Source organism: Lissotriton vulgaris, chromosome 6 (genome assembly GCF_964263255.1).
Source record: "Lissotriton vulgaris chromosome 6, aLisVul1.2, whole genome shotgun sequence".
In the NCBI taxonomy this organism is placed as follows: domain Eukaryota; kingdom Metazoa; phylum Chordata; class Amphibia; order Caudata; family Salamandridae; genus Lissotriton; species Lissotriton vulgaris.
The window spans coordinates 1595354035-1595366183 of record NC_141694.1 but is presented as its reverse complement, the minus strand read 5'-3'; the positions used below and the strand labels follow the sequence as shown (position 1 = coordinate 1595366183).

Genomic DNA, 12149 nt, shown 5'->3' with positions numbered 1-12149 from the left:
GCCACCCACTTACAAAAATTGTGACCGAACCCATATCCTCTTGGGTTCAAGTGAAGGTACGCCCAATCGATTGAGTCAAAAAACCTTTTTGTCATCTAACAAATATATGGGCTTATGGTCTCAGCTTTGGTTCTATCCAACCAGATATGTAGTGGGCTGAGATTGAGCCTTGTAGCCCTTCTTTTAAGGGGAAGTAAGTGTTTACATGGAGGGCATGAGGAGACGGCAGCCCCTTTTTTAGTGAGACAGCATAGGAAATGGGGTTACTCATAGAAAACATATTTCTTTGTGGGAAATAAATGTAATTTGCCAATCCATAGTTCAGCACAATTTTTTTTTTTGGTGCCACTTATGCTATGGGTAGATCCAGGACGTCTGAGATTAAACGATCGGCAAAAGAACGATGGATTTAATCCAGATCTCTTGACTGGGGGAGAATGTTTGAATCATTCAGCATTCCACGTCCATCATTTGTTGCAGTTACACTTTTCACCCAGACCCAATACTACCACCCTGCTGGAATCAGTGCGGCCCTCGGTCACACTACAGACCGTACTTTGTGGCCCCTGGCCAAATGTTTGTGAGTACCCATGATGTATGACATAAATCTTGCAGGTTTGTAATGGTAGGGAATGTGTAGTAGAAGGAAAAGTTACTATTTTGAACAGCCACTGTTTTTTCCATAGATTTTAATATTCAGCGCTCAGTCTTTAAGTATTTACATTCTACGGTGCAAGTCAGTGAGCTGTTGATGCCTGTCTTCCCGTCTCCCCGCTGTGTCCCCTCCAACGAAATACCGAAACATTGTTTTTTTTTCCCTGTATTTCACTATGCTCTTGTAACTGATGTAATTGGTAACTTATAATTTAATGATCCTCATGTAAAGTGCTCTGATACCTCCGGGTCTAGCCATCGCAATATAAAACTCTTCAAATACATAAATAAAATGTATCCACATCTCAAGCTAAAGCTCCTTTTTTTGAAGATTTTAAATGTTGGTTGACTTTTCTCATATTGATCCCTTCCTTTGCAATCTGGACAGTGTTCTAAGGCTATATGAGCTAGGTGGGTTGCAAAGATTTGTCATTCTAAAAATTGGGTAGTGGTTTCAAAAGTTTGAGAAGCACTGGGCTAGATAATGTTATCTTTCTTTCTTTATCTACTGGTAGGTGCAAGTAGACGTTTTTCCCAAAGTTTTTTTTTGCTACATTTCACGTTTTGTCTATATTGGTAAACTTCCACTGTGCTGGATTACCATTATACTACTCAACCAGACGGGCGCTTCCGAGTAAGCGGATTCAGAGCCAAGGCATTTAATTTTTAGGGGGTGTGGCTGTTTACAGTCAAATCAAACATTATTTCTTTTAACACATTTCCACAGGTTGCCTTTTTTTTGTTTGTTTTTTTACGAAGACCGACCTCTGAATAGTTCAAAACTTTTTAAAAAGTCATCCTTGTTTGTTTCTTGCTGCAACACTGAATTGTGCATTGTCTTTTTTGAGCCCATGACTTTACGCTGCTGCAGTATTTGAACTGTGAACAGCTTTTCCAGTGGGTGCTACAGTGTGCTGCGGTCAGCAGTAACCTAGGTAACAAAGCTGCTGTAATGGATTTGCAGTGCTCATATCATATCGTGTAAAGTATACATATCAAGGGCAGGGGAGAAAGAATGACGGTCAAAATAGCCGGTTTATTTTTACACCGTGCAATTCTGTCCTCCAGTGATATAATATTAACTCTTAGCAAGGGTTTGTATTGTTTTCGATTGTTTTTTTTTTTGTTTTAAACGTGTTGGAAACTACTCCGTTACAAAACTATCAACCATTTTGTCAGAATGCAGGAAACGCATTTAACCTGCTTCTTGAAGTGCTGCGCCTGTAGATGTGTTTTTTTGCTGCGACTTTTAGTTAAAGTGTGGGCGTTAAATTGCAAAGCTGAGTTGGAAGACAATGGGCCAGGCCTATCCAGTTTTTATTAGAGCTAATTAACATTTGTTCTTGATAAACCACCCCCATTGACTTCTTTTGTGGCCGCGTATTGTTATGCACTCCGGATAAAAGTGCATAAAGACGAAGTCAGTGGCTTTTAACATTTAAACAGGTGATCTTTGTGGTGCTGATCAGTTTAAATGAACTCTCTTCCCTCCCCTGCCAACAGCCCGATTTGATTGTCTTGTCAAAGTCCGGGGTCTTTGAACCGGTTGTAAATAGATTATCCACGGGACAGTAACCTCTGAGGAGTTTTCTCCCAAGGTTTAATGTGCTTTTAAAAGTTGCTTCTCTTTGGTGTTAGGAGGGCAGATTACCTTGAGTAGACATGATAGAGTAGCTTTGCTGAATCTCCACCGGAGCAAAAAGCCCCTGGATCAGTGGCGAGAAACGAGGAAAGAGACGGCTCTTTTTATTTTAAAGAAGGGGGACCTGAGCTCGCGTTTTTTTTTTTATTTTAGGGAAACGACAGTAATTTTTAGCAGACAAGCAATCGTCAAATTACCTCCATTAAGTTTATTAGTGGAAATCCTACTATTTACGCCTTCCCATTTAATGGTGGCGATGGCGGCAAATCCTCCCTATCGCTCAACTTTATTCTTTCAAGTTTTTTCCATTACACCCCCGCAGAAATGAGGAAGGAAGTCGCGGTTCGTAGTTTCTTTCTAAAGTTTTAACAAATAAGAAGCGGAGGTCGCATTTTAGAACTACGTATTGTATTGGTTATTGAGCGCTTGTGCCCCCTGGTGGCTGCTTAAGGGTACAAATTTAACACACTCAGTTCCGTCGTTCAAGGTATTCTGATACAAAAATGAATTTAGTCTCTTAGCGGCAACATAACGATTTTAGATCTTGTAGTAAATTTGCAGTCCTAAAAATACGTATGTTTAAAAATAAATTTCACAGGTCGTGTTATCACCCTCTCTCTAGAGAGGAAACATTGACCCTGTGTGTCTGGGTACCTGCTAAAGCGCCTCCGTTTAAGGTAAGAACGTTTCGATTCCTGTGCAGGGGTTACCAGAGGTGCTCAGAGTGCTTCGGTGAGATGGATGAGGTTTATGTCTCGAGAGACGTTCCAAAAGCATAATTACGATACGGTGTTTTTTTATCAATTGTTTTTGTAGGGGTTTCATTCCACAGCTTTTGTTCCTTGGCAATGCTGTTATTTATAGGTGCTATCTCTCTATAACGATTGTCTCTATATTTTCTAACACGTGCCCTCCAGACCTGATGGTTCCCCTGCTTCCACCCCCTTGACTAGCCCTTGACACACCCTCCACCCCAACGCTTCACCTGACACGACCTGTGGCATTATCCCGTTCTTGCACGTCTGTACCCACTGTGTTCCATCATGTAGTTACTCCGTTTTGCAATGTCTCCCTGGTCGCCGTGTGAGTTGTTTTACTGTGTGCAGCGGTGAAACGTCGTGAAAGGCATTATCAGCTGCTGCAAAATGTTGTGATACATTGTTGCACTGTGTGCTATAGTCATGTCGAGTGTCATGCGAGGAAGGTGTGATAAGGTATTTCATTTAAGGTGTGATGCGACGTTGGATCGTGTGGTAAAGTGTGGTATGGTCAAAGGGGGGGGGGGGGGGGCAGATCGCGTTTCCATCGTGTGAGGCAATATGTTTGATAAAGGGTGTGTGGTGTGGCATGGGATGGGATGGGATGTAGTTTATGTTATGTGCTGATGCATTGTTTACTTATAGCACACCCCCTTCCTTTTTAGTGGCCCATGGTATTGTTGGAAGTTTCAAAGGCCCAGTTATTTGGTTGTCCTACTGACAGATATATGGTGTGGTGTGAAGTAGAATGCTACCGAAGTATCTTGTGTAGAATAGTATTGTGTTGTATCACATGCTACACCAAAGCTTACGGCATAGTATGATGTGTGTGGGGCATTATGATGTGGTGTAGGCAGTTTGATTGTTGCTGTGGTATTGTAATGTGATATGCTGTGCTCCAATATGTATGTGGTGGGTTAGATAGTGTTGCTTGGTGTGATGAGCCTTCATGTGAATAATAGTGAATGTATTAGTGGTGGTTTCATAGACCACGTGCAAAAGAACAGCGTTTTCATTTCAGGACCTTTTGTGAACTTGATTCATAGTGAACTTTTTCCTCTGATTCACAAAAGTGATGGAATCTCTCATATTCAACCAAGCTTTTGTGGAATGTAAACTGCTGTTGAACTCACAAGCTCTTTAATTTATGTTCGGCATATGCAGGTTTGCTTTCATAAGACCTATTTCATATAATGGGTTGTTAAAGAATTTGCAGAACGCACATTTCATTTTCAGTAAACTTCGTTTTTCATTTTCAGTATACCTCGTTTTTCTAACATTCTTTCTTTTTGAAGAAATCTAAAATCATGTCTTCAGGAGGACAGGCGTTATGTTTGCAGTATGGACAAGTCCGACAATTGGGCCATGATTATGAATGGGTTGGAACAAAGTTGCAATTCATTGCACCTTATAAAGTCCAACTCCTTCATTCTGAAATTTAATATGTGTGATAAATTGAACCTAATATTAGTTTTTGTGGATTGGTATGCCCGTTTGTATAATTTACACACAAAACTCCGTGTGTCACAGTAAATTCCATACACTTTTCTCCTTTTGAATTTTGACACGTTTGACTTGCTGAGATTTACCAAAGGATGAGGACTATCACACCTGTAATTGCCGGGTGCGGTCAATCACAGATGGCTCTAAACTCCAAGCGACTCAGAATCCAGGCCCTAGCCTCAAAGTGTTATGTTGTTTTTTTCCTCCTAATTGCGGCAAATAGGTTTATAGTGATAGAGGTGCGCTAATGTGGAATTGAGAATTGCAAGTGATAACACAGTTACCTTTCTTTTCAGAACGGTCGGATTAAATGGGTCCGGTAACTGGAATGACACCAGATAAGAAGGCTGAAAGTCCTACTGGAGAAAGGGTTGCAGGATTAACTCAGATTTACGGAATGGGAACTTTGCCAGAGGCGATTGGAGCTGCCAGGCCAAAATCGACTTTAGTGGACTGTGGAACACCTGATGATGAGCTTACAAACTTGAACTGGCTTCACGAGAGCACGGATCTGCTGAATAACTTCAGTCTGGCCAGTGAGGGGGTTCCAGTAGTTAACCCCCTCTATGACATAGAAAGTGACAACATGCCACCTTTCTCACCCTCTTCCTACCAGACGCCTGAGAGATCCGCTTCTTCCAAGCCTCCCTATTCCTTCAGCCTCCTCATCTACATGGCTATTGAGCACTCTCCCAACAAGTGCCTGCCGGTGAAGGAGATCTATGGCTGGATTCTGGAACGCTTTCCTTACTTTGAGACTGCACCCACTGGATGGAAGAACTCTGTGAGACACAACCTGTCTCTTAACAAATGCTTTCAGAAGGTGGAGAGGGGCCATGGCAAGGTAAGGATCTTTTTCAAGGACAACACCAGCCTGTTTAAATGGGTGGCTTTTAGAAGAATTCCATGGTTGTATTTTTGGTTTAGTGGAAATGTGGAGGTGGCGGAACGTTGATGCAAAGCTTCAGATGTACCATCTGGAAGGTCTTCATGGCCTACAGTGTCCTGAGCATAATGCAGGCTCCCAGAAGGGGGCAACATCATATTTCATTCTTCCTTACCCCTAAATCTTCTTTCACGTGTTCCTGTTTCTTCTGCCTGAGTGGGTCTCCCTGCCTTTACATCTCTAGCGCCACAGTGCTTTGTAGTGGATTCAATGTATTCTGAAGACTCCCAAAGCAGCCAACTTGACTTGGAGTTTTTGGCCCTCTTAATATTTTTCTTTTATAAAATTCTAGGCTCCGAACATGTCTGTGTTGATGCAGAGAGTTTTCTTGAAAGGGTGCTCAGATTCCTTGATAAAGTCTCTGTCATGATAACAAATGTTCTTTAATCAATGTTTTTTTGTCCTGTTTTTATAGTAAAATGTTTACCGTAATTGTGCATGCATGTGTACAGATTTCTTATGAATTTTACATAGACAAGTGTGGCTACCACATTTAAATGGTCATGAGCTGTTTGTGAAACTGCTGCTTTTTAGGGAGCTATACTACATGAAGTCGTAGCAGAAAGAATGGAAAACTGAGTTGCTAAGAGGGCAACTGGAAAAATGGATGGGAGGATTGAAAGCAGAGGAAGAGCGTTTGCGGAGAAGGGCAAGCAGTATTGTGTGAAATGCATTAAGGATACAAAGATGGGAATAGACCCAAGAGAGAGTGACCCAAGTGGTTGAAAGGATGAACACATGATATGAAGAGGAAAGTGACAGAAAGAAGTAAGTGCCCCAGAGGCAACAATGGTGACCAGTAAGTAGAAGAAGAGCAACTATGATATTGTAAGACAAAAATGACTTATTGGAAAGCTACATGGAAAGGATGGGGGTTGTGAAACGGATGTAGAAGTTGCACACCAAAGAGAAAGGGTCAGACCGAGCGAAAATGGTGGCGTATGAACGGATGCAGAAGGATACGACAGAAGCACAAGTCTTAGTAGGTCAGGCACAGAGCAGGAGATGAGGTAGGAAATACATGAGATCAGAGGAGAGTGGTTCAGATAATGGTGGTTTGAAGTAGCTGATCAATAACTCAAGCTGCGTTAACATAAGCACTTAATGGATGGTTCCCGGATCGTGTTGTTGCATATCAGTGTTTTGCAGACAGCTCTTCTGACAGGATTAAAACGCCAGTGCACCCACTTTTGTATTCAAAACTGCAGTCATCAGCAGCATCTGCTCACATCTCTACTATGTTAAAAAGCAGGTTAAACTAGTCTACTTTGCAAGGGTAACCGTGAACGACCTGTTAATTTTTCAGCTATGTTTTTAACTTGTACAATCAGGAAGAAGTGAAGCTAATGCTTGTTTGTACTTTCCCTATTTCGATTTTATGGTGCAGGTCCACATTCTAAGACACTCAACTTGTGTAGCCGCCTGCTCAACTGTAGCTAGGTTTTAATGCATTCTGGAATAAGAGTTTTAAATACATTTTGTATTTTAACCGCATCGCTGCTGCTGTGATTTTTGCGCTACGCGGCTTTTTTCAAAAAGCCGCGTTGGATGACGAGCTCAGCTCATCATCCGCACACGCCCCCCGTGGCTGATGACGAGCTGAGCTCGTCATCAGCATCGAAGGGCTTAAGTAGTGTCTGTTAAATTTGACATCTCAGCAGTAAGAATGAAGGTTTGAGTTTCTCTTTACAAGCCAATTGTTGGCATTTGTGGAAACACAAACCCCCATCCCCTGAATTCGCCAGACCTACTGAAGGTGGTCTGAGTAAAGGGCAGCTTTTTCTCTCAATGTTTTGAGTATTTTCACCATGGATGCCATTGTAAGTCAGGACCAGATCCACACCAGTTGGTACGAATTACCACTGGCTACATAAAGATGTTATATTTATATTCGGTGTGTGTATTTTTGTGTAGATGGTGTTCAAGTCTGGCCTGGATTTGGCACCCATGGACCCAAGTTTGACACTTCTACTTTTACACCTTTACCGCCAATCATGCAAAGTGAGCTGAACAATTGCTCTGCAGGTGCCACATCCAGAAAATGGATGTGGATTGCCTATGAAATACCCAATGGATTGCCTATCAAATACTTAGCATCTAAATCAAGAAGGTACCACAATGACAGATCCCTGCTCTTTTACCCACCAGTCTCATTTAAAAAAAGGAAAGACCTACATTTTTTGCGACATCGACGGAGTGGTACCTAGGTTCCCCTATCAAAATAAAAAAGATTGAATTACTGTGAATAAAGTTGGGCTATGTAGTGTTAAGCCCAATTTATAATATGCACTCCCAAAGCAGATATTGACGGTTTTTATATTTGGTTATTCTCGTCTCATCATTACACAACTATGTCCAATGTCTTTTATAGAGACTGTTAAACCCCAGTGGAACTCCTAATAAGAAAGTGCAAGTCAATTGGCTTAAACATAGACCGTGAAACACATTCTTCCCCCTTTGGGCAGCTGACTAACGTCCAATAGCTTTTGGACTTTTACTGCAAATCTTGCCATATTGCTCTGTGCACCAGCCTTCTCGACTTCACTTCAGCCATCTCCAAAGTCCAGAATGCATCATGACAACTCAGTTCTGGCCTCAACAAAGTCAACATATAGCTCCTTTTTTCCGAATCCTCCGATGGTTCGCATTGAAGGCTACAATTAGTTGGATTTGCAATAACTGAATTTCAAGTGCCTGAACGACGCCACTTCAGTGAAACTTGGCAGTATAGTAAATTCCTGCATTACCAACCAGTCCTATCAGTTTAGCAATCCCATTGAATGTATCCCCCTCCAAATAAATTACAGGAAGAGTTCAAAGATGTATCCCTCCCCAGGCCACACTCCCTGGGATTTTCTTCTTTCCATGATTGGAATACCCTCCTTGCTTTTATTTCAGAAGGACAGCACATCTACAAACCCCAATAAAAGCCTAGAAGCAGAATGTAGTTCTTCAGATTATTAATTTTACAGAGAGCACAATAAAATACCTACCCCGTTTCAGTTTCTATCATCCGGAATAAGTAGTGTGATGCTGCTTCAGTGCACAGTGTAGTAGTAGTAGACGACAGCTGATCGGGAGGTCAGAGGTTGACCGCTCTAGCCGTAATACTACATCCTCTCCCCTAAGACTTCAAGCGTGTTCCTCACCTATTTCATCCATCCTGTCTATAGAACCTACCTTGGTATTCAAGGGGCACCAACATGTAGTCAGGGCGGCAGTGACTCTGGAGAGATTTTCAGCTCCTAATGCCTAGCCTCTAGGGGGGCAACCACAGTGAGTTCACCTCCTGGCGCATACATTTGATGCACAATGCTCAGTATGTTTGTGAATGTCTGAACCCCACTTTGGTTAGGCATTTCTGCTCGCTAGTGTGTCAACCTGGTTGAAGGTGCTGTGTGGTGGCATGTTGGAGCTGTTTTTATTTTAAAGAAAGTTAGATGGCATTCTGTAGTGAAGAAGGGAAATCTTTATATCATTATGCTATGTTTTAAAGTGCATTTCCTTTGATGGTGGGCTCAGCTATTGTATATGGTTAACTTTAAAACAATGAAAACCGTGGCAAAACAATCGAATGTGGTGCTCGATTTCATTAAATCAAAGATATGCACATTTATTCGAGCGATAAGCTCAACATCTGAAAATATTGTACGTGAGCATTAATATGACAAAGCTGTACACTTGCGTATCTTTGCTCTAGTTTGATCCATTTAATAGTAGATTTTTTGTATTGTGCTCATTATGTACAGTTTTTAAATTGATATATTCTATAAATGATGATGAACATTATCCTGTACATCTTAATTGAGAGGTCCTGAAGCTGCTCTTGTAAGGGGGTTCACTTTTGATTCGTCCTTGACCGTCCACTCTGCGCGTGCGCTGACCTGGATGCACTTTGTTGGTTACGAGCAGCACTTGAGGTGTCTGTATTCGGACCGGTGGTGCGGTCAGGGTGTTGGTGCCTAAGATAGCGCCGTGATTTAAGTTATCGCGAGAGAAAAATGACTTTTCTTAAAACTTTAATCATCTGCTGCCGGGTTTACGAATTGCGCCGAGGACACGCTGTATGCGCATACATACATAGACGCCGTTATGCGTGTTTTGATCGCTGCAAACGGCGTGTTTTGATATTTTTGTGAAAGGCATGAAATTGGAAGATTTTGCCATTGAGGAGTTGCAGATGTAAATGCCTTGAGTACAGGCTCGCATTACAGATTGCTGTGGGTTTCCATGGCAACGCTTCCTCCAGCGAGTGCGGCTCCAGGCCTGAGCTGTTTGTAATGTGAGACCAGGCAGCTTTCTGCTGATCTGGAGGAGCCAGCGTTCCCAGGTCTCCTGACAAACGGAGCTCGTGTACTTCTTTCTAAATATATACATGTATGCATTGTATATGAGAGCTCAGAGACCATACAAGTAGGCTTCGAGTACATTACATTGCAATAGATGTTAAACCACGCGCAATATCCCGGAAGAGTGGAAAGTACACCTATTACTTCTATATTACTAAAGGAGGTTTGCATTCTTAATTTCCATCAGACTCGATGTCTTAGAATAGTTTGTGGACCTAGACGCAAACGAGCCATGACGCCTACTGTAGTCTGTGATGCTTGTGCATTGGCAAGGGGACTCCTTTTGCAGTAAGTTCGTTTTATTGTTGGGTGCAATGTTTTCATTTATGGATCATGCAACTACGGTTAAGAGAGGTAGAATGACCGTGTGCCAAAGAAGTTAGAAGTCTGTTCTGATGAACCGACCTACATGGGACTTACCTCCGTGTAAACATGTTGTGATCTTCTCTGGGATCCTGCCCCTTGCTCACCACTGCATGGCTCCCCGGATGGGCTGGTAATTGCATTACATGATACGATAAAGTACTCATCAGAAGCTCTCTGGGTAAAGTAGCTTGAAAATACACCATTTGTTAACATTTGCCTGGAATATCCTTTCTAAATGTTTGCATACTAATATTGCAAAATACAAGCTAACAAATTATAAAAGCAGACAAATACCTAGCATACAAAGATTTTCTTTAATTTTCATTATATTTTTAATGCTTGTTGCCGCTGCCAGCCGTTGTGAACCGCTTTGAATAACAAGCATTTACAATGCAATAGGTCTCACAATTATATTGTTTTGAGCTATTGGCATTGTAAATGTTGTTATTTTTTTTTCCTTTCGTGAAGCATTAATTAAACGGTGTAATGCAAAATGGCAATAGCTCGCTTTGTTGTAATTGCGAAATCTATTGCATTGCATTTGTACTAGTGTGAGTTTTGCATGGTTAATGGTACGGTTCTGGAGTGGCGTGCTACTCACCAGAAAAGCTATTCAACATCCAACAGGGGTAACAAGTGCTATATGAATGCAAATCTTTCTTCCCTTTTTATCCCTCCGCTATCCTTCTCACTCCAAGTAACTGACTAATATCCACCACTGAAATTACTTCACATTTCACCATATTAATTCACCACTAATCCTTTGTAGGCTTCCTGAATAGCGTGCGTCAACAAGCGCTATATAAATACAAACCTTTGTCCTCCTCTTTCCTTCTGCTACCATTTCAAATCCAAATAACTGATTAACCTATCCACCACTTAAAATGCACTTGCATGTTTCACTATACTAATTCAACACTAATCCTTCAAGGGGTCCGTAGTAGCATGCTACTCGCCGAAAAAGGGCTTTGACGCCTCATCAGGGGTAGTAAGCGCTATATAAATGCAATTACAATACAATACAATATACCTATGGCAAGACTGGGTGGGACAGGTTGTATTGTACTTCTGGTTATTGAGTGAACCTATAGAGCAGTGACACCGCCTTGATGGTGCAATCACTACTACTCATAGAAAGGGGAGGGGGTTGAATCTTAACTTGCATGTACTGGAGACCCACCACAACTCCCACTACAGCATGGCAAGCTCGTTCTACAACCTCCAACAGTCCGTTTCTCCGTGTGCTGGATCTACGTTTTACATTGGGTCACACCTCTCACATGTCTATTTTCAAGGGTGCCGTTGCCGTAACCTCAGACGATGTTACTGGACTCTTTTTCATTTGTTGTGAGCCACAATGATGTGTTAGTGTGTATGAAAGTTGTGTTTCATCGAAACAAAACCTGGTGCACTTGAACTGTGTGACATCAACATAAGATTACATTTAAATGTGACACGTCTTGTGAACCGTTTTCATACACAGAGATGGGGTGTGTTCATTTTTAACCACCTTTAGTGCCTAAAACGGTCTCTTACGCTGGAGATTTGGTTGCACACAAGTGGGGATTCTATTGTGCTATTTTTCACTACAAAAGTGCAAGCAGTGCGTTTTAATCTGTCTGGCAGCCTCCTAGATGGAGAACTATTAAATGCCTAAATGTCTTTGTGTACAGCCATAAAGACTCCCGGGTTACCTGAAGCAGAAATGTAGAGCCATAAAGTTTGTACCTTGTACAACCTTGCGTGTCAGGGTCTATAGACTAGCTCGCTGTGATAGTTACAAGACACATGCAGAGCAAAACTCCTATGTGTATAACTAAATATAGTCATGTGCCATTGTCAGATCAGAGACATAAACGTAATGCCCTCTGGTGCAAGGTATGCCACTACAATGGTATGATTTTGTTTGTAATGATTATTTGATACGCTTT

General features: G+C 41.8%; 1 protein-coding gene across 2 annotated transcripts in view; it reads left to right on the top strand.

The window, feature by feature from the left end:
• Window positions 1-12149, top strand: part of FOXN2 (forkhead box N2) — an 86777-nt gene that overhangs the window by 20059 nt on the left and 54569 nt on the right. For both annotated transcript variants that reach the window (XM_086927764.1, XM_086927765.1), the window contains exon 2: window positions 4854-5401. In XM_086927764.1, the coding sequence (XP_086783890.1) occupies window positions 4868-5401 (534 nt within the window). In that variant the 5' untranslated portion in view covers window positions 4854-4867. The remainder of the gene's footprint in view (window positions 1-4853; window positions 5402-12149) is intronic.